This window comes from Trichosurus vulpecula, chromosome 1, assembly GCF_011100635.1.
Source record: "Trichosurus vulpecula isolate mTriVul1 chromosome 1, mTriVul1.pri, whole genome shotgun sequence".
In the NCBI taxonomy this organism is placed as follows: Eukaryota; Metazoa; Chordata; class Mammalia; order Diprotodontia; family Phalangeridae; genus Trichosurus; species Trichosurus vulpecula.
This window is the reverse complement of record NC_050573.1, coordinates 228,825,807-228,847,142: the sequence shown is the minus strand read 5'-3', so window position 1 is coordinate 228,847,142 and position 21,336 is coordinate 228,825,807. Positions and strand designations below refer to the sequence as shown.

Genomic DNA, 21,336 nt, shown 5'->3' with positions numbered 1-21,336 from the left:
AGGTTGTAAAGAAAGGGAATCTGAAGGGGTACCCATAAATTGGGGCATGGCCAAACAAAATTATGTTATATAAATGTGATATGATCTAAGAAATGGTGACAGGGATGATTTTCAAGAAATCTGGCAAAATTTGTATGAATTGCAGAGTGAATGCACAGGACCAGGAGAACAAGTTATACAGTGACAGCATTATTGTAAAGATAATAAACTTTGAAAGAGTTAGGCATTCTGATAAGCATAATAACCAACCGTGATTCCAGAGGACTAATGATGAAATGTAGTACCTACCTCTTGATAGTATGGAATGATGTGTGTGGATATTTTTTTTTGCACATGATCAATGCAAAAATTTGTTTTATTATACATGTTTGTAACAGGGGTTTTATTTTTCTTTTGTTCTCACTTGAGGGAGGGTATTGGGAAAGTGAATCTGAAGATTTTCACTAATTGAAAAAAGCTATATTTAAAAAGCAACTGGGTTTTAGGAGTACTATTTGTAGCCATGAAATAAAATGAAGTTGACATGAGGATTGAGTTCGTAATAATAAGCATACTAAAGGTTTCCTAATAAATGGGACAATTTATTCCTGGACTGTTGTAAAAATGAATTACTGTGCACATAATGATATTACCCTTGATGTTAAAGCTAATATAAAGCCACATTATGCTTTCTGAAATGGGTAACCCTGGATTTTAAGCCTAAATTTATTGAAGCCTGTCACTTTTGTGAATTTCCATGTAAGATGTGTTGAATTTTAAAGAAATTGAGGTGTTAAATCGTTAAAAGTGAATTTGTTCTATGTTGAAAGTTTGTCCTAAGTCTTTAACATGGCACTTTGAACCAAGTGCTGTGTGTAATTATTAAAATTTTTTTTTTAAGACGCAGCTTTCTATAGTTGAATGAGATTTGGCCTGGAGTCAGGTACTGACTGACAAATACTGGTAATGTTCTAGGCAAGTCTCTTTCGACTTTAAGTTGCCAAGTAGTTACTGATCTTCATTGGCAAAGGAAATTTCCTCGTTAGGAATTTTTCAAACGAGTGGAAACCATAGGTCAGGACCAAAGAAGATTATTTATTAAGTGTCTAAAGGACAATAAGATTGTTTCTGGTTAGCAGTTACTGAGTGCAGTGTTTTATTTAGATATATACCAAATTTTTTTTGATGCAGCCTGACTTGTAGTGAGGTCTTGAACTTTTATCCCCGAGAATGGTATGAAGACATTATACTGATACCTATTTCCAAAGTTTTATATATTTAGCAACTGATTTGATTTTTAAAAAAACTGGTTATCTTAATTTATGAACCATCCAGATTCTTTTGCCACCGTATCATATGTCTGCGTTTGCTTTTTAGCTATTTTAATTCTTCATAAACACGGAGTCATATAAGTCAAACCAGTCAGTTTTATTTTTCAGCAGTTTTTGTAAAAGATGTAATTGGTTTAAATTTAAGAAAAAGATACAGTAGTTACCTACAGATAAATTACCTATAGGTAAGGTTGAAACTATTGACTTTTAGGCTTTTAATTTACAGTACAATCTTATTTGTAATATCTTGTTATATCAGGTATATCTTGGATCTCATTAAACCTCAAAATGAGTTATCTGGTCAGTATGTAGGGAGGTAGGGAAGTGTGACAATTTTAGAATATTTCCATAAAAGTTGAATCCACAAGGTGGTGGTGTTTTCTGGTAGTTAAGCAAATGAAACTAAAGAGTGAGTTGAATTATATTTAAGCTTTTGAATAGTTAAAAAAAGAAAAGGAAGTGTGAATGTGAGAGTTTCAGGACATTTGCTTCCTTTGGATTCATCATTACTATTCCCTTCCCCTCATAAGAATCACAGATTTAAGAACTAGAAGGTCTAACTGTAACCTTAGAAGACATCTGATAGAAATTATTTTACAGATGATGAGGCCCAGTGAGGTTGACTTACTCATCACAAGCAGGGTCTGAATTTGACTACAGGTCCTTTGCCTTTGCCTTCAAATCCATCAGTCTTTCTGATGGGCCATAACTCTCTTATGTTCAGTTTGTTGTGAAGTCTGCCTTTACATCATCCTCTTCTGTTAGTTTTTTTTTTCCTAGTAGTACAAAAACTGCAAGTAGTTTTTTTTTTCCTCCTCGTACGGGCATTATCCTTAGTTTAGGTGCTCATCATCTCTCACCTGGACTGTTCACAGTAGTGTTCCTAATAGGTTCCCCTGTTTCAAATCTCTCCTCTCTATTCTATCCCATCTTAAGGCTGCCAAAATCATCTTTGCAAGGCACAGGTTTGACTATATTGTGCCTCTGCTTGAAAGTATTCTGTGGCTCTGTATTAAATCTAGGATATTGGTTAGGCTGGTATTTAAAGCCTTAAACAGTTATCTTTAAACTTACCTTTGCAGACTCTTCATATAGTTTTCCTTCATGTACTCTCTTTGTTGCAGCCAATCTTGCTCTTTATTTAGCATTCTACTTCCCCCCCCTTTGCTTTTGCAAAGCAGTATCTATCCTTTATACTTGGAATACACTCTCTCCTCACTTCTGTCTCTTGGAATTACTAGCTTCCTTTATAGCTTGGAAAGGTGCTAGTCCCTCCTATATATAAACTTGTTCTCATCCCCCTAGTTGTTTAGTCCTCTATCATCCTTTTCAAATTATTTTGTTTTTACTTACAGAGTTACAGCTCTGTTCCTTGAGTCCCCAATCTCCCTCTCTCCAACACTCCACTTCCACCTTCCCACCCCTGCCCCCAGTAGAGTGAAAGAGCTTTGCTGACGGAATTGCTTCTGCTGCCAGGTCTAGTGTGGTGCTTGCATATAGTATAGACCTTAATAAATGTATGCCGAATTAAATTGAATTACATTAAGTGTAATAAAACTACTTAGGGGAAAGAGAATTCGGCCTTTGAGAAATTTTGCACCAGGATGGTAGACTATTGGTATATTATGTACTCATTGAAGGGCTAATATCTAGAAATTATGCTGATTTCAGAGATACATTTAGGAAAGCGAAATTTCAAGATGTGTTCTGAACATGGTGTGGATTTAGTTAAGCATCTCATGAAGTTTCCATTTGGAATATAATACAATAATTGATAATAGTTAATCATTAAAAAAGGTTAACTTCTGTTCGTTGCCTTCTTTATTAAGGTAGAGAAGAGTAGTAATATTTCACAAAAAATTGGTCCCCCAAATGATGGAAAACTTTGGCTCAATTAGGGGTTAAAACTCTTTTATTTGTGTATCCAGAAGTTTGTATTTTTTAGCCATATTGATTGCTAAAGTTAAACACTTGGTAATTGATTCAGTTATTCAAGTTATTTTTGTTTATTATATTTAAAAAGAATCAAAGGTTCTTAATACATGGCCTTAAAGAGTGTTTTTTTTTCACTCTCAACTTACCTTTAATAATTTCTACTAGGTGAGACAAATTCAGTGTGTCATATTACACTCCTAATTCCTTCCTAATAATTTTCATCATGGATAAGTATTTAGTGTTTTGGCATAATCTTGATCTAAGCTACAGAATTACATCCCCTTTTTTTCTTCTTACCAAACATTTATTACCTGATAATCGTCTGGGAAGTACAATGATTAGAGTTCTGGACCTTAAGATATGAAGATCCAAGTTCACATTTGACCTCGGGACAGTTACTAGCTGTGTGGCCCTGTGCAGGTCATTTAATTTCTGTCTACTTTAGTTTCCTCATCTGTAAAATGGGGATAATAATAGCATCTACATTCGAGTTGTGAGAATAAAACAAGATAATATTTGTAAAGAACTTAGCAAACCTTGAAATGCTATATAAGTTCTAGTTATTGTAATTATTATTATTACAATTCCTGCTGTTTAGGAGGTTACACTCTTCTTGGAGAATACATACAGACATATAATAAAGGAAATACCAGACAAAGTGCTTTGGGAATATAATTGACTAGCTGGATGGGGAAGTCTCCATAGAGAAGGGTAGTGTGAACCAAACCTTAAAGGAGCTTTTTACTTGATAAGAAGATAGCTGCAGAATCAGAAAGATACTAAGTTGTGCCTAACAGTGGGCATCCTCCTGGCAACCCCTAGAGATTTTCAGTTGCTATTAGTTTAATTACAGGTAACAAAATTATTCAAGTAGGAATGATGACTTTGGCTTCTCAACTGTGAAGATCAGCTCAGCACATTGCTTTGTTTTTGTGGGGTCGGTCGTCCCTCCCACCCTCCCCCACCCCCCATTGTGCTAGGCCATTTTTGTTACTTTTTGTCTGTAGTTTAAGTTATGTTTAGCTAGTGTGCTACATATATGGTTCATCATTTTTTGGTGCTGTTCATTAGCAAATAACAGCCCTTGATTAGATCCTAAATTCTCCATTAAGCCTTGTCCATCTACACAACTATCTCCTGTGGTCATATTCCAAACCTAATGTCTGATTTCAGTTTTATCAGTTCCTTCCCTGGTGACTCTTAATCAGTTATTAAATACAATATTCTGATTATTATGGAAGTTCACATCATCATCTATGCCATGGGTTGTGGGTAGTGACAAGGGAGGGAGATGCCAGCCAAGGAAATGTGCTTTGGGAACCATGTGTGTTATAATAGCTGTGAGGGTCTGGTAAGAACCCCGAGAAGCTGGTAAATTGGGTTCTGTTGATACCATTACTCTGGTTAGCGTGATGTAACAGTACCTGAAATTCAGAAATAAGTGGAATAGCATAGGATTGCGGTCTCACTTTTTTTGAAACCTTCTTGATCAGTTTGAAATGGAGAACAATGTATTAAGTGGCACTCTATGTTTTGAAAGATAGCAAGGTGACACAGTGACTAGTGGCCTGGGCCTGGAGTCCGAATGGCTAGTTCAAATCTGTTCTCAGACACTAGCTGTTTGATCCAGCAGTATAATCCTGGGCAAGTCACTTAACCTTTATCTGGTTCAGTTTCCTCATACGTGCATTTTGGATAATAACAGCATCTATCTCCCAGGGTTGTTGTGAGGATCAGATGAGGGGATGTTTGTAAAGTGTTCAGCACAATTACTGGCACATAGTATACAAAAATTTTTTTTTGTGCCATAAGAAATCTAGATATGTTAGAACAAATGAAAAAAAAATCTAGTTAATTGCCTTTGTGTTGTTCTCTCCAACCCTTCCCACTTTTAAAAATTTTAAAACCGAAGGCTCAGCTATCAGTTGGAGGTATCTTTGTCTTGCTAAGGTGGGCCCAAGTGAAATAACCATTGAGTCAATTGCCTCTGAATAGATGGGAAGGGAAAAGCTAGTGACTTTCTGTCTTCCCTGCTCTTAGGTTGCAGGGCTAGTGGCACCTAAAACTTTGTGCTGGACTTAAGCAGTGAATTAAGGCAGCCTGTAGCATACCCCAAGACAAAAAGACCATAAATGTAAGCATAATCTTTAAGTAGTTTATAGATTTTTTTCCTTACTCTTTATATTTTACAGGAAGAGATGAACTTCTGATACTTGATTATTAAAAGTTTTTCGTTTTAAGCATTGAGGAATAATAAGTAGAATATTGGATCTTGCCTGAAATGAACTTTATTTTTTGCTGTTTAAATGAAAGTGAATTTTGTTGGTCATCCTCTTCTTTCAAATACTCTCTCCTGGGTTTTTGTGATGCTGCTTTTCCTTGGTTCTTCTACTTGTCTAACCATTCCTAATTTTATGCTCTATAATTGCTGGTGTATCCCAAGATTAGGACCTTCCTTGGTCTCAGTTTCCTTATCTGCAGAATGGAAAAATAGTAGCATCTACTTCCCAAAGTTTCAGTTCTTTCTTCTGGGACCTCAGCTTCCAATTCTCTAAACTATATGTCAGTCAGTACATCAACAAACATTTATTAAGTGCTTATTATATGTCAAGCACTGTGTTTAGCACTGGAGATACAAAGAAAGGCAAAAATGCTCTCCCTAAACTTAAGACACTCACATCTTAATGGGGCAGATTGCATACAAACAACAATGTACATATAAAATATATTGGGTAAATTGGAGGTAATCTTAGAGGTTGTGTATTGGGATGAACCAGGGAAGGTCTCTTGAAGAGATATGATTTGATCTGACACTCTAAGGAAACCAGAAGACAGAGACAGTAGTGGGAAAGCATTCTAGGTGTGGGGAACAGCTGGTGAAAAGGCCTGAATTCAGGAGATGGGAACAAGTGAGGCTATTGCAACTGGATTGTAGGGGAGGGGAGTAAATAAAGTATAAGAAGACTGGAGTGGTAGGAAGGGGGCCAAGTTATAAAGAATTTTAAAAGTCAGACAGGATTTTATATTTGATTCAGAGGGTTATTGGGAACCTCAAGAGTTTAATAAGTATAGAGGAATGACATGATTAGTTAGACCTGTGCTCTAGCTGTAGTAGTAGTAGTAGTGGTGGTGGTGGTGGTGGTGGTGGTGGTGGTGGTGGTGGTGGTGGTGGTGGTGGTGGTGGTAGTACTAGTACTAGTAGCAGCAGCAGCTAGCATTTATGTAGCATTTTAAGGTTTACAAAGATTTTTACAAATATTATTTCATTTTATCCTTACAAAACCTTGAGAGATAGGTGCTATTATGATTTCATTTTTTGGATAAGGAAACTGAATCAGGGGTTAAGTGACTTGCCCAGGGTCACATCATTGTTAAGTGTTTGAGACCAGATTTGGAATCTGATCTTCTGGATGTCAAGTCCTGTTCTCTTCAATGCATCACCTAGCTATCCTAGTTTCTCTCCTGATGAGTTCTGTTCTTTCTTGTATCATTTACTTATCGGACATTTTGAATTCAGTATATGCCAAACAGAATTCATTCTTTCCCGACAAACTTACTCCTCTTACTGAAAAGCAGTAGTGGGTCTATAAACAGTGAATCTCCTTTAGTGTAGTCTTAATATATTTGTAACGTCTGCTTGTGACCAAATACATTAAAATGTATTAAAAATGGTATCTTTCCCCACCCTCCAATTGGACTTGTCAAATACCATTTTGTTTCAGGGTAATAGACCTTAGCCACAAATCCAACTTAGGATAAATTGTTTCATTTGATAATATAGTATATTTCTTAAATTAGACAGCTTATAGATTTGGAATTTTAATTCTTGAAGTGGTCTACTGAAGCATCTTTTATTAAGTGCCTGCTTTGTGCAAAGTAGCAGGTGCTAAAGATGACAAAGATTAGTAAATCACAATCTTTGAGAGTGTTGTCTGGAAGGAGTGAAAGAGACATTCACAGAGATGTTTATGTACACAGTAGAGTGTGCATTGACTTTACAGGAGGGCAGGACCACTTTGGACAAGGAATGAACCAGGAAGAAAATCATGTCTCAGTGGGATTTGGGAGACTCAACTTGAATGTATTATCGAGAAAATCAGGGAAGGAAGGCTTCATGGAAGAGGTAACCTTAAAGGAAAGAACAAGAGTTCAACAAGTAAAACTGAGGAGGAATCAGGTGCATTTCAGACTTATGGGTATGAGAGAATGGGAAGAACCCTTGCACTAATGCCTTGTAGCAACAATCTGGCTAGCGCTACTGTGGCTGTTTAAAACCAACAACAACCAGCACACAGAAGGACTGCTAACACAGGTGCTTTGATCTGCTTCACTAAGGAAAGTAACATTAAAGGGTTAACAATCTCACTTTAATTAAGCATACAAATATCATTCACTCAGTTCAGGAGGAAAAGGCAGCAACCTGAACTTCAGAGCAAATACAAAAAAATTACAGACATACATTATAAACAGACCAAATACAAACCAACATCTGGGTTAGCAAAGCTGGAGGGCAGTTACACTGGCGCCACTCTTCCAGTGAGTGAGGGCCCCAAAAGTCAAAGGCCAACTTTGGATCTTATATACCTGTGTCAGTGCTTCAAGGATTCATACCTAATCAGCAAAAGGGTGTGGACCTGGGTCTTTGCACCTAGTCAGGCTTAATCAAAGGTATTTGATTAGTTTAGCATTTCTAAAAGAAAAAAACAGTAAAAAAAAAAAAAGTCCCACCTTAATTACCAATATATGCCTGTAGTGGGAAAGGAAATACGGATTAGGATTAAAAATAACAACTGTGGATGATAAAAACTAACATTTATATAGTGTTTATTATGTGCCAGGTACTATGCTAAGTGCTTTATAATTATCTCATTTGATCCTCACAACAACCCTGGGAGGTAGGTGATATTATTATCCCCATTTTACAAATGAGGAAACAGCGTGGGGTCACACCAGTAGTATTTGAGGATTGATATGAACTCAGATCTGATTGACTCTAGCTCTATCCACTGTACCACCTGAATTAGACTACAAAGTTTGTGGGAGTCAGATTTGGAGGCCTTTGAAGGAGTTTGTATTTTTTTCTTTTAGGTCTCCTAATATACCTAGCATTTATAGAGTGCTTTAAAGATTTGCAAAGCACTTAAAACGTATTTCATTTGATCTTCAGAACAACCCTGTGAGGTAGGTGCTATTGTTTTCTCCATTTTACACAGAAGGAAACTGAGACTAAAAGAAGGTAAGTGACTTCTTCCCAAATCACATAACTAATAGCTGTCTGAGCCAGGATTTGTCTGGGCTTCCTGAGTCCAAGTTAGCACTTTATCTGTTCTGTCACCTAACTGCTTCTTAGAAAATAGGGAGCTAGTCACTAAAGGAAGTGTGATGAAAAAATCCTTTCTTGTTAGTGGAAATTACATATTAATGTTACTATATGTGTTAGGGTATTTGTAAGAAGGTAAATTTATATAGCATGGTCTGGGTAGTTACTTCATGATTTGGAAGGTAAGAATTTATAAGTTGTCAGAGGGGTATAGTGGAAAGAGTGCTGGATTTTTGGGTTCATGGAATTGAGTTCATAACCTAGCCCTGTTACTTCGTGTATGACCTTGGGTAAATCATCTCCCATCTCTAGTTTCCTCATCTATGATATGAGAGAGGTTGGATATGATGATGTGCATATTCCTTTTAGCACTAAATCTATGATACTTTGACCTTGAGAATTGAGTAGTGGTTGGAATTGGCAGCTAGGTTAGGACAATTGTGAAATGTTAATTGGATAGCCTGTCTAAGCGCTGCTGGCACAGAATTTGATGGTAGTGCAACAGGAGATGTCTATTTTGGAGGTGGAATTGAGAGGAAGTTGATTTCAGATCTTGGCACCTTTCTGAGGGCTATCTCCAGGACATTAAGTGATTTAGGCTTTACTAAATGTCAGCCTAATAACAAAGTTTATGAGAGTGATTCTGATGTGGAGATACGTTTCATAGGTTCTAAGCCAATTTAGACTTTGTAAATTGTCAGTCATCTGGGCATAGATAATGGATGTTGGAGAATGAGATTTCTATGCTTTGTAAGTTCATTTGGTCTCTGTATTTGGTGTGTGTGTGTGTGTGTGTGTGTTTTTTACCTTGAGCTGCTTGTTAAATAAAAACAAACAAAAAAATACACCTTGAACCTTATCTTAGGTGAATGAAAGGGAAGAAGAGGGGCTTCTAGGGGAGATTTAGTGGAGTTAGAACAGTGGTGTCAAATTCAAGTAGAAATGGATCCCTGCAGGCTGCATATTGACTTAGAATACCACAAATCAGCATTAACTGTGTGGTAAGGTATTTTGACTTGGTAGGCTAGGCTAAAGACTGGTGGCAGCACCAGATGCTGTTAGCACAGAAGAATTTCAGGTATTTGACTTGTTAAGGAATAAAGGGAAATCATCTAATTTTGTAGTCTGGTACATTTACATTGCTATTACTCTTCACTCCCCAGGACATTTCTTTATAAGACATATTATTTTTTAAAGTAAAAAATATTTATATTTTGTTGTTTTATCATTCATATTTCTGAATTTATCCTTTACTTCTCACCTGTCCAATAAGCCATTTCTTGTAACAAAGAATACATAAGAGGGAAAAAGGTGTTTCAGTAAAACTAGCCAACACCGTGTTTGAATTGACTTTAAAGAAATTCTCCATTAGTTGATGTTAGTAGTAGAAAGGAGCCTTGGATTTGGAGTCTTGTATTCAAAGGTCTTGTGTTCAAATTCCATTTCTGCCATTTACTACATGTAGTCCATTTAACCAGCCTAGACCTCCATTTTCTAGTCTGGAAAAAAAAAGGCATTTGATTAGGTGATGTCTAAAGGCCCTTCTCTGACTTGGCTGAGAAGAAGCATTTTATTTTTGAGTTATTGTATCCAAATATTTTTACTTAGCAGTATTTAGTCCTAAACCAAGTAACTCTCCACATTAGACATTTGGGTTATGTATATGAATTTCATTAATCTTTTGTTATATATTTTCTACATTTTCCAATATGTATGTTTTCCCACACAGAGAACCATTTTTTATTTTTAAAAAATAGACCAAAAATAGTATGGCAAAGCTAACGAACACATCAGAAAAGTCACCCCACTACAAAGAAGTGAGGGAGGGTATCTTCCAGCGTTTGTCTCTTCTTTGGGACTAACCTTGATCATTATAATTTTATAACATTCCTTTTCAGTTTTTATTTGTTCTTTCATTTACATTATTGTAGTCATTCTGTTTGTCATTTTCCTGGATCTGATTACACTTCATTTTAACAATTCTTTTTACAGTTTATTCTACCAGCAATTATTATTAAGCTCTTACTATGGTAAACACTACTAGGTGCTGGTGATAGAAACAAAAATGATACTGTTCCTGTACTCAAATAGCTTAGGAGGTGGGGCAACCATGTACATAAATTAGGAAATAGAGAACAGATGCTAAGTAAATAGAAGTTTGCTCTTTTGAGGAGGGTTAGGAGATTACTTACTGCTAGGGATTAGTTGAGAATGAGTCCCAGAGCAATTGTGAGTTGCCCAGTGTCCCTTAACCAGTTACTAGCAGTTAGGACTGGAATACATGTGTTCATACTCCTAGTAATTTTCCTTCTTACTATGAAGTTTTCATTTTACTTTTTCAGAGTTGTAAAACAAGCTTTTTTGCTGTACTGTCAATGAATGTGGTTTTTTTTTTTTTTTTAAATTACAGGCCCCTTCACAGATGTAGTCACTACAAATCTTAAACTTCGAAATCCATCAGACAGGAAAGTATGTTTCAAAGTGAAGACAACAGCACCTCGTCGGTACTGTGTGAGGCCGAACAGTGGAATTATTGATCCAGGGTCTACTGTAACTGTTTCAGGTACTGAATACTTAATATGGGTTCTACACATGTGTTTGAATAACCTTCAGTTATGTTCATTCGGAGCTTTCCAGTTCTTCTGATGATTTAAATAATAATGTTACATAGGTACAAACTATTCTAGAATATCACCTTTTCTCTTACTTTCAGTGTGATAGAGTTGGGAGGGGGTAGTAGTCAAAGGTGTTATTTTTAAAAGTCTATAAGCCACATACATCTAATTGTTTACTTAAGTATCTTCATGGGTTTTTTTTTTCACATTCTCCTTGCTGACCATCCTAGTCTAGAGCCATAGTCTTTGACTTGAAGTCACCACACTCATGGAAGTGTCTTGTTTGGGAACTTAATGATTCACTATTACTGCCTTCTTGCACCACATCTAAACATGTCTTCCTGTCAAGCTTGTCCAACAGCTAGTTTCCTTAGTCCAATAGTTTGGTTGCTGATCTTGTCAACAGTACCACACTACAGACAGGTAAATCTTCTTGACTTCTCCCAGCTTGTTATTTTATTTTCTGCTGACTACAAACACATTCAGGTTTTTCCCATCCTTAAAAAAAAAAAAACACATACAAAAAAAACCTCTTACTTGACCCAGTCATTCTCAAGTGCTTATCCTATATTTCTCCACTTACACAGAAAATTTCTTAGTAAGAACTGCCTATACATACTGCTTACACTTCTCTGACTTCTTAGCCGCCTTCAATTTTGTTTCCCAAATCTTTTTTTTTATTTTTTATTTCCTTTTTTTATTTGCCAGAACACAAATACAGAATAGAGAAAAGAAACAAAAACATGTCATAAACTTAAATATTGAAACTTAAATTAATACAAAGTAAGAAAGAAAAAAAGCATGTCATGTGCTTAACAGAACATAACAGAGGATTCAAAATATGTAACAATAAATTTTCATTTCAAGAAAGTCTGTATGGTGAATAATACACCTTGTATTGAGAATTGTCCATCTTTGCTTTCTTGTGTTTTGTTCTCTGCTAGACACTTTTACCATTGTTCTTCTCCCTCCCGCCCCCCCCCCCCCCCCCCCAGGCTACAATATAGTTCAGATGTGTTTCTCGATATATACATACACATACAAATATATACATGCGTATATAGACATATACTTTCCCAAACATACTCTACTTCTGATCTTTGTTTTTGTTTGTACATGTCTTGTTTCCTATCCCTCCTGCCTCCTCTACTTCTACCCACTACATCACCCTCCTACTACTTGCCTATCCCCCTCCTCCACCAGCCACTCTAACCTCTTATTATTTGCCTTCCCCCCCCAAGGATCCCTTTCCTATCCTCCCATTCCCGTTGATCTAAACACCTTTACCTATTCCCTCATTCTCCCCTCTGAAAATCCTTCCCTTTTCCTAATCCCTCTCTTGTCCTCTCCCCACTCACTATAACCCTACCATTTTATTTCTTCTAGATTGAGAAGACTTTTATACTCTTCTAAATATATATGTATTGTTCCCTCTTAAAACCATTCCTGATGAAAGTAGGTTACCAGAACTACCAGCTCTCCTCTTCCATCTAAATCCTCTGTATCTTTTCTTCTTCTTGCATCCAGTGACTGGGGCTGAGGCAGCCTCTCAAAATTACTAATGCTGGCTAGTTGTTTAAGGGGTTTGTGGGCTTGTCCGTAAAACAGAACCTAGCCTGGAGGTGTTTACTCCTCACAGGAACCAAACCTGGTCCTGGGATTTTTCTTCTGATCTTTGCAGATTGTCTCAGGAAGATCCTGGTTGTGCCCCATATTCTTGTCTCCACCCATACTTTGTTCACCCTGAGGTGCTATTTTAACTCTTTTGTGGGGGAAAATCTTGAGAGCTTGGAATTTTCTAACCTACTGAAATCCTTTCCTCTGTTTCCCACATTTTTACACAATTGAAACTATTCTCTCCAAAAGTTACTAGTGATTTGTTAATTGCTAGTTTGATGGCCTTTTCTCAATGTTTATTCTTTTTTTTTTTTTAACTTCTCCAGTATTTGAAACTTGCTGACTAACCTTTTCTCTTGAATTCTTAGCCCCCCCTGTTTTTATGAAACTCTTCTTCTGGTTTACCTCTTGCCTGCTTGAATAACTCAGTCTCTTTTGCTGGATTATCATCCATATCCTGCCCTTGATTTTGAATCTCCCTCAAATTTTTTACTCATCTTTTTTAATCTTTTTTTTTTCTCACAAGGTTTTGGTAAGCTCATCACTTTTTATGGGTGTAATTCTCTCCCAGGCATACAGTTTTGTATGAATTAATTGGGACAAAGTAAAATAATTAAATTTATTGAATTATTTCAGGTTTTTTTTTTTTTACATCTTTAAAACACTTAATATATAACATTCTACTTTGTGGCAGTTTAAAAAAAATGAACAACATGATTTGGCATTGAGTTTACAAGATTTGGACACAATCTTTTAATACTTTATGATGAAACCACACTTCTGTCACTTTGGTTATTAAGTATATTTTTTGACAGTCCATTTTTCCAAGTCTGACTTAGAAATATATCTCATGGGTATTTTTTCTTTTTAAAAATTTTAAAATTCTTTTAAAATTTTTTTTTGAGTTCCAAATTTTCTCCCTCTCATCTGCCCTTTTCTCACTCACTGAGAAGGCGAGGAATATATCAATTATATATGTGAAATGGAAAATAATTTCCAAATTAGCCAGATCATGCAAAAACAGCGAGAAAAAGAAAATGAGAAAATGGTACTTCACTTTGCCCTCAGAGTTCATTTCTTTGGGGGTGGATATCATTTTTCATCATGGGTCCTTTGGAATTTTCTTGGATTGTTGTCGATAAGAGTAGCTTAAGTCTTTCACAGATCATCATTACAACATTGCTGTTACTGTGCACAATGATCTGGTTTTTCTTATTTCATTTTACATTAGTTGAAATAGGGTGTGCCATGTTTTTCTGACACCATCCCCTTTGTCATTTCTTATAGCTCCATCACAATCATATGCCATGACTTGTTCAGCCATTCCCCAGTTGGTGAGCACCCTCTCAATTTCCAATTCTTTGTCACCACAAAAAGAGTTACTATGAATATTTTTGTACGAAAAGGTCCTTAAAATTTTGATCTCTTTGGGATACAGACCTAGTAGTGGTATTGCCGAGTCAAAGAGAATGCACTATTTTATAGTCCTTTAGGCATAGTTCCAAATCGTTCTCCAGGTTAGTTGGATAGTTTACACTTCCTATTAGTATAGCTGTTTTCCCTCATCCCTTCCAGCATTTGTCATTTTTGATGGGTGTGAAGTGGAACCAGAGTTGTTTTAATTGAGATTTCTCCAATCAGTAGTGATTTAGAGCATTTTTTTCATACGACTTTAGATGTTTTCTTCTGAAAACTGCTCATTCATATCCTTTGGTCATTTGTCATTTGGGAAATAATTCCTATTTTCATAAATTTGACTCATTTTTCTATATATCTGAGAAAAGAGGCCTTTATCAGAGATACTTGCAATAAAATTTTTTCCTATTCATTGTTTATGATATTTTTAAGCAAAATGTGGTTTTCCTGATTATCTCTTTTAATAAGCTCTATCTTTGCTTTTGCTTTGTCTGAGATCATGATTGCTAATGCTGTTTTTTTTTTAACTTCAGGTGATGCATGATAGATTATTCTTCATCTTCTTATTTTAAGCCTATGTGTGTGTCTTTCTGTTTCAAGTGTTCTCTTGTAAACAACATATTGTTGGATTCTGGTTTGTGATTCGTTCTGCTATTTGCTTCTGTTTTATGGGCTATCTCAACCCATTCATATTCACAGTTGAGATTACTACAAAATGTGTATTTCCCTCTTCCTTTTTTCTTCTGTTTATTCTTCTCACTTTTTATCCTGTCTCATTTCAAAGGTTTGTTTCTGACTACTGCTTCCCTTAATTTGCCCTCCCTTTTATAATCCCCTCATTCCCCTCTTTTTTTAATTCCCTTCTCCTTCTGTTTCCCTGTTCAGTAAGATAGATTTCTATACCCAACTTAGCGTGTCTATATATAATTGAACCAATTGAAGTTCAAGCATTGCCTACCACCTCCAAACCCCGCCCCCCCAATATTTTCCCTTCCACTATAAAAGCTCTTCCTTGCACACCTCTTTTATGTGAGATGATTTTTCCCATTCTACCTCTTCCCCTTTTCCCAGTCCATCCCTCTTTCTGTAGCTCCATTGTGATATTCACAGCACCTATGGTGGCTATGAATATGCTGCTGCAGTTCTGAATTGCAGAATATAACTGACTCTCTTCATTGAAGGCAGAACCAAAACATTTATTCAAACACCAGAACGCCAAATCTATCATAGCAACAAAGAAATCTATACACATTATCAATGCAGGGGACACTGCCATCCACAAGCCTTCCCTCTGTTAGGGCCTTTCCACAAATGAACACCCTCAAGCAAAATCACTCCCTGCCTCTCACTCACACTAGCTGCTGCTCTGTGTCTCCTGGCTCTGACTGCTCTGTCTCACTTCCTTCAGTTCTGCTCTACCCCTTCCTGCTCCACCCCTTCAGCAAGCTCCTCCCACAGACTCCTGTTACTCAGGCTTCCATGTGACTCAGGAGATCACATAGGCCTATTAATGGATGAGAAGATCTTCAAATTGTAATAACATTACATTAACAGTACACTTTTGGGGCAGCTAGATGGCCCATTGAGTAGAGCACTGGCCCTGGAGTCAGGAGGACCTGAGTTCAAATGCGACCTCAGACACTTGACACACTTACTAGCTGTGTGACTTTGGGCAAATCACTTAACCACAATTGCCTTGCCTTGCCCCCCCCCCCCCCCCCCCTCCAAAAAACAAACAAAGAAACAAAAAAACAACCAAAAAAGCACAATATACTTTCTCAACCCCTTCATTTTTTTTTTAATTATCCTAATGTAATCAACTCCAACCCAAGCCCTCTATGTAGACTCCTAACTGCCCTATTAACGATAAAGTTCTTTGGAGTTACATGTATCATCTTCTCATATAGGAATGTAAACAGTTGAACTTTATTGAGTTTCTTTGCTTACTCTTTCATCTTTATCTTTTTATGCTTCTCTTGTGTCTTGTGTTTGAATGTCAGGTTTTCTGTTTAGCATGGGTCTTTTCATCAGGAATGTTTGAAAGTCTTTTTCATTTACTTATTTTTAAACATTCACTTCCATAAGATTTTGATTTCTAAGCTTTCTTCCTCTCTCTTCCTCTTCTCCCCTCCCCAAGATGGCATGCAATCTGATGAGGCTATATACATACATTCATATTAAACAAATTTTCACATAAATCATGTTGTAAAGAAGAATTAGAACCAATGGGCCAAACCATGAGAAAGAAGTAACAAAAAGAAGAGCAAATAGTATGCTTTGATCTGTATTCAGACTCCATTGTTCTTTCTGACTGTGGATAGCATTTTCCATCATAAGTAAAAGAAAGTCTTCTATTTCATTAAATGTTCATTTTTTTGCCTTTTTTGCCCCTAAAGGTTTATACTCAGTTTGGCTGGGGTAGGTTATTTTTGCTTGCAATCCTAGCTCTTCTGGAATATTTTATTCTAATCCTTTGCTTCTTTAACGTAAAATCTGCTAAATCTTGTGTAATTCTGACTGTGGCTTCACAATATATAAATTCTTTCTAGATGGCTTGCAATAGTTTCTCCTTGGCCTGTCAGCTCTGGAATTTGTCTCTAATATTCCTAGGAGTTTTCATATTGGGGTCTCTTACAGGAGGTGATTGGTAAATTCTTTCAATTCCTACTTTTTCTGTGGTTCTAGAATACCAGGGCAATTTTTCTTGATAGTTTCCTGAAATATGATGTCTGGTGTTTTTTTTTTTTTTTTTTTTTTTTTTTTTTTTTTTGGTAGTCCAGATCGCTCCTTAATCTATTTCCCAGGTCAATTTTTCGAATAAGATATTTAACATTTTCTTCTATTTTTTAATTCTTTTGACTTTGTTTTATTGTTTCTTGATGTTTCATGGAGCTTCCACTTCCTCAGGTTTCATTTTTAAGAGATTATTTTCTTCAGTGAACTTTTGTACCTCTTTTTCCATTTGGCCTATTCTGTTTCTTAAGGAGTTTTCTTCAGTGAATTTTTGTTCCTCTTTTACCATTAGGGCAGTTCTGTTTTTTAAGGTGCTGTTTTCTTCACGTGCGTGTGTGCGTGTGTGCGTGTGTGTGTGTGTGTGTTCCTTTCACCAAGCTGTTAATTGTCTTTTCTTAATTGCATCATTCTCATTTCTCTTTCTGATTTTTTCCTCTATCACTCATCTCTTTCTTTAACTCTTCCAGGAATTCTTGTTGGGCTTGTATCCAATTAGCATTTTCTTTCAGGCTTTGTAGCGTTAAAAAAAAAATTGCTGTCTTCTGAGTTTATGTTTTGGTCTTCCTTGCCACTGTAGTAGCTTTTAATGGTCAAGTCCTTTTTTTCCTCCTCATTTTTCCAGCCTGTTTCTAGACTTTGAACTTTATGTCAAAGTTGGGCTCTGCTCACCTAGGGGTGGGGAGGCACTATACCAAATTTCAGGCTTTTTTGTGCTGCTATTTTCAGAGTTAGTTTTGTGGGTCTGTCTGCAAGTTTTCAGTGTTTCCAAGGGGGGTGATCCATGGAGAGCTGTGATCACTGCTCCTGTTTTACACTCTGCTTTTTACCCAGAAAGAGCCCCTGTTCCCTTGCAGCTGCAAGCATTAGCACTCCTCTTGGCTTTGGAACTATGACCAGGCCCCCTGCTCTCCTGCAACTGCTTTGCTAGTGTTATTCTCTCATTGAACTGCCACCAGGGCCCCTGCTCCCTTGTAACTGACCACAAGCGCTTCTCTCCATCTGGAAACAGCCACCTAAAACTGCATATGAGCAGTAAAGGTACCATTTTGCAAGGGGTCCTCTTTAACATTTCTGGGCAGTTGTCTGACCCCCTTACTATCTCTGGGCTGAGAACTCTGGAAGCTGCTGCTGCTGCTTGAATATTTAGCTTGTTTCACAACCTTGGAGTCCTCTTTTTGAGTACTTTCCTTATTTAGGGAGGACTTGCAAAAGAGTAAAATGGGAAAGATTCCCATCAAAGACTCATGAAATCTAAAATACCATTAATGTGACTTTAAATTTATTTTAATCCTCTCATTTTTAGTCTTTTCTTCAACAGCAGTTAAACTTCTGTAGTATCATTTCTGATTGTCACTTCATGAAAATTAAATCCTTTATTGTACAATCTCAATTTAAAAAAACACTTGAAAATGTGTTTTTGACATTATGAGAAGGAAGCTAAAAGGGAGAACCCAATATTTTCCCACTGATTTCAATGATAATTCCAGAGATCAATTTAAAAATTTTTTTTTTCATGCAAAATTTTTGTTTGCATCTTGGCAGCATTGGGTGGTTTCTTTGTTACTACACAGTTGGCTCTTGATTTGCAATGAGAAGTAATGTTTTTTTTTATAAATTTATTTTTTACTTTTAGTTTACAACACTCAGTTCCACAAGTTTTTGGGTTCCAAATTTTCTCTCCCTCTCTCTTCCTCCCTCCCCCCCCAAGATGGCATGTAATTTAATATAGGTTCTACATGTGCCTTCACGTTGAGCTTATTTACGTAATAGTCCAGTTGTAAAGAAGAATTATAACCAATGGAATGAATCATGAGAAGGGAGAAATGAAACCAAAAAAAGGGAAAAAAAAGAGAGCAAATAGTTTGCCTCAATCTGCATTCAGACTTCATAATACTGAGAAGTAATGTTTTATTAATTGTCGGACATTGAGTAAATAATTCATTTGGAAAAGTAAATATACATGTGGTGAAATTGTTTGTGTTCATACCCCATTAGACATGGAAGCATACAGGCAGGACACAAAGAAAACCAATTATAACATGAAATTCAGAGATTCCTGATCTGTGTCATGAATCACAGAAGCATGATCTTTACTTAATAAAGTTAAATCTGTAAAATGGATCTTCCTGGAGCAGTTTGCCGGGTGCTTTGCAAAGAGAAAAAAAATGTGAATTTTTTTTAAAAATTTATTTATTTAACGTATTTAATTTTTGGCATTGATTTTCACAAGAGTTTGAATTACAAATTTTCTCCCCATTTCCACCCTCCCCCCCCCTCCAAGATGGCGTATATTCTGGTTGCCCTGTTCCCCATTTAGCCCTCCCTTCTGTCACCCCATGCCCCTCCCATCCCCTTTTCCCTTCCTTTCTTGTAGGGCAAGATAAATTTTTACACCCCATTGCCTGTGTATCTTATTTTCTAGTTGCATGCAAAAACTTTTTTTTTGTTTTTGAACATCTGTTTTTAAAACTTTGAGTTCCAAATTCTCTCCCCTCTTCCCTTCCCACCCACCCTCCCTAAGAAGTCAAGCAATTCAACATAGGCCACATGCGTATCATTATGTATAACCCTTCCACAATACTCATGTTGTGAAAGACTAACTATATTTTGCTCCTTCCCAACCTGTCCCCCTTTATTGAATTTTCTCCCTTGACCCTGTCCCCTTTCCAAAGTGTTTGTTTTTGATTACCTCCACCTCCATCTGCCCTTCCCTCCATCATCCCCCCCTTTTTTTATCTTCTTCCCTCTTCTTTCCTGTGGGGTAAGATACCCAATTGAGTATGTATGGTATTCCCTCCTCAGGCCAAATTTGATGAGAGCAAGATTCACTCATTCCTCCCTCACCTGCCCTCTCCCCTCCTCCCACAGAACTGCTTCCTCTTGCCACCTTTATGCGAGATAATCCACCCCATTCTATCTCTCCCTATCTCCCTCTCAATATATTCCTCTCTCATCCCTTAAGTTGATTTTATTTCTTTTAAATGTCTTCCCTTCATCTTCAACTCACCCTGTGCCCCCCCTTTTTATATATATATATATATATATATCTACACACACACACACACATATACATACATGAACATTCACTTATATATACACATAAACATATATATATATATATACACACACACACACATAAACATTTATATATATATTCCTTTCAACTATTATGCTATTGAGGTCTCATGAATCATACACATCATCTTTCTATGTAGGAATGTAAACAAAACAGTTCAACTTTAGTAAGTCCCTTATGATTTCTCTTTCTTGTTTACCTTTTCATGCTTCTCTTGATTCTTGTGTTTGAAAGTCAAATTTTCTCTTCAGGTCTGGTCTTTTCACTGAGAAAGCTTAAAAGTCCTCTATTTTATTGAAAATCCATATTTTGCCTTGGAGCATGATACTCAGTTTTGCTGGGCAGGTGATTCTAGGTTTTAGTCCTAACTCCATTGACCTCCGGAATATTGTATTCCAAGCCCTTCGATCTCTTAATGTAGAAGCTGCCAGATCCTGGGTTATTCTGATTGGGTTTCCACAATACTGGAATTGTTTCTTTCTGGCTGCTTGCAGTATTTTCTCCTTGATCTGGGAGCTCTGGAATTTGGTGACAATATTCCTAGGAGATTTCTTTTTGGGATCTATTTGAATAGGTGATCGGTGGATTCTTTCAATTTCTATTTTGCCCTGTGGCTCTAGAATATCAGGGCAGTTCTTCTTGATAATTTCTTGAAAGATGATATCTAGGCTCTTTTTTTTGATCATGGCTTTCAGGTAGTTCAATAATTTTTAAATTATCTCTCCTGGATCTATTTTCCAGGTCAGTGGTTTTTCCAATGAGATATTTGACATTGTCTTCCATTTTTTCATTCCTTTGGTTCTGTTTTATGATATCTTGATTTCTCATAAAGTCACTAGCTTCCACTTGCTCCAGTCTAATTTTTAAGGTAGTATTTTCTTTAGCGGTCCGTTGGACCTCCTTTTCCATTTGGGTAATTCTGCCTTTCAAGGCATTCTTCTCCTCATTGGCTTTTTGGAGCTCTTTTGCCATTTGAGTTAGTCTATTTTTTAAGGTGTTGTTTTCTTCAGTGTATTTTTCAGTATTTTTTTGGGTCTCTTTTAGCAAGTCATTGACTTGTTTTTCATGTTTTTCTCGCATCCTTCTCATTTCTCTTCCCAATTTTTCCTCTACTTCTCTAACTTGCTTTTCCAAATCCTTTTTGAGCTCTTCCATGGCCTGGGACCAGTTCGTGTTTTTCTTGGAGGCTTTTGTTGTAGGCTTTGACTTTGTTAACTTCTTCTGTCTGTATGTTTTGGTCTTCTTTGTCACCAAAGAAAGAATGCAAAGTCTGGGACTGAATCTGGGTGCGTTTTCGCTGCCTGGCCGTATTCC

General features: G+C 36.6%; 1 protein-coding gene across 1 annotated transcript in view; it reads left to right on the top strand.

The window, feature by feature from the left end:
• The window catches only part of VAPA (VAMP associated protein A), an 82,737-nt gene that overhangs the window by 35,420 nt on the left and 25,981 nt on the right, over positions 1 to 21,336 (top strand). Inside the window, exon 2 of the mRNA XM_036751697.1 lies at positions 10,976 to 11,128. Within this exon, the coding sequence (XP_036607592.1) occupies positions 10,976 to 11,128 (153 nt within the window). The remainder of the gene's footprint in view (positions 1 to 10,975; positions 11,129 to 21,336) is intronic.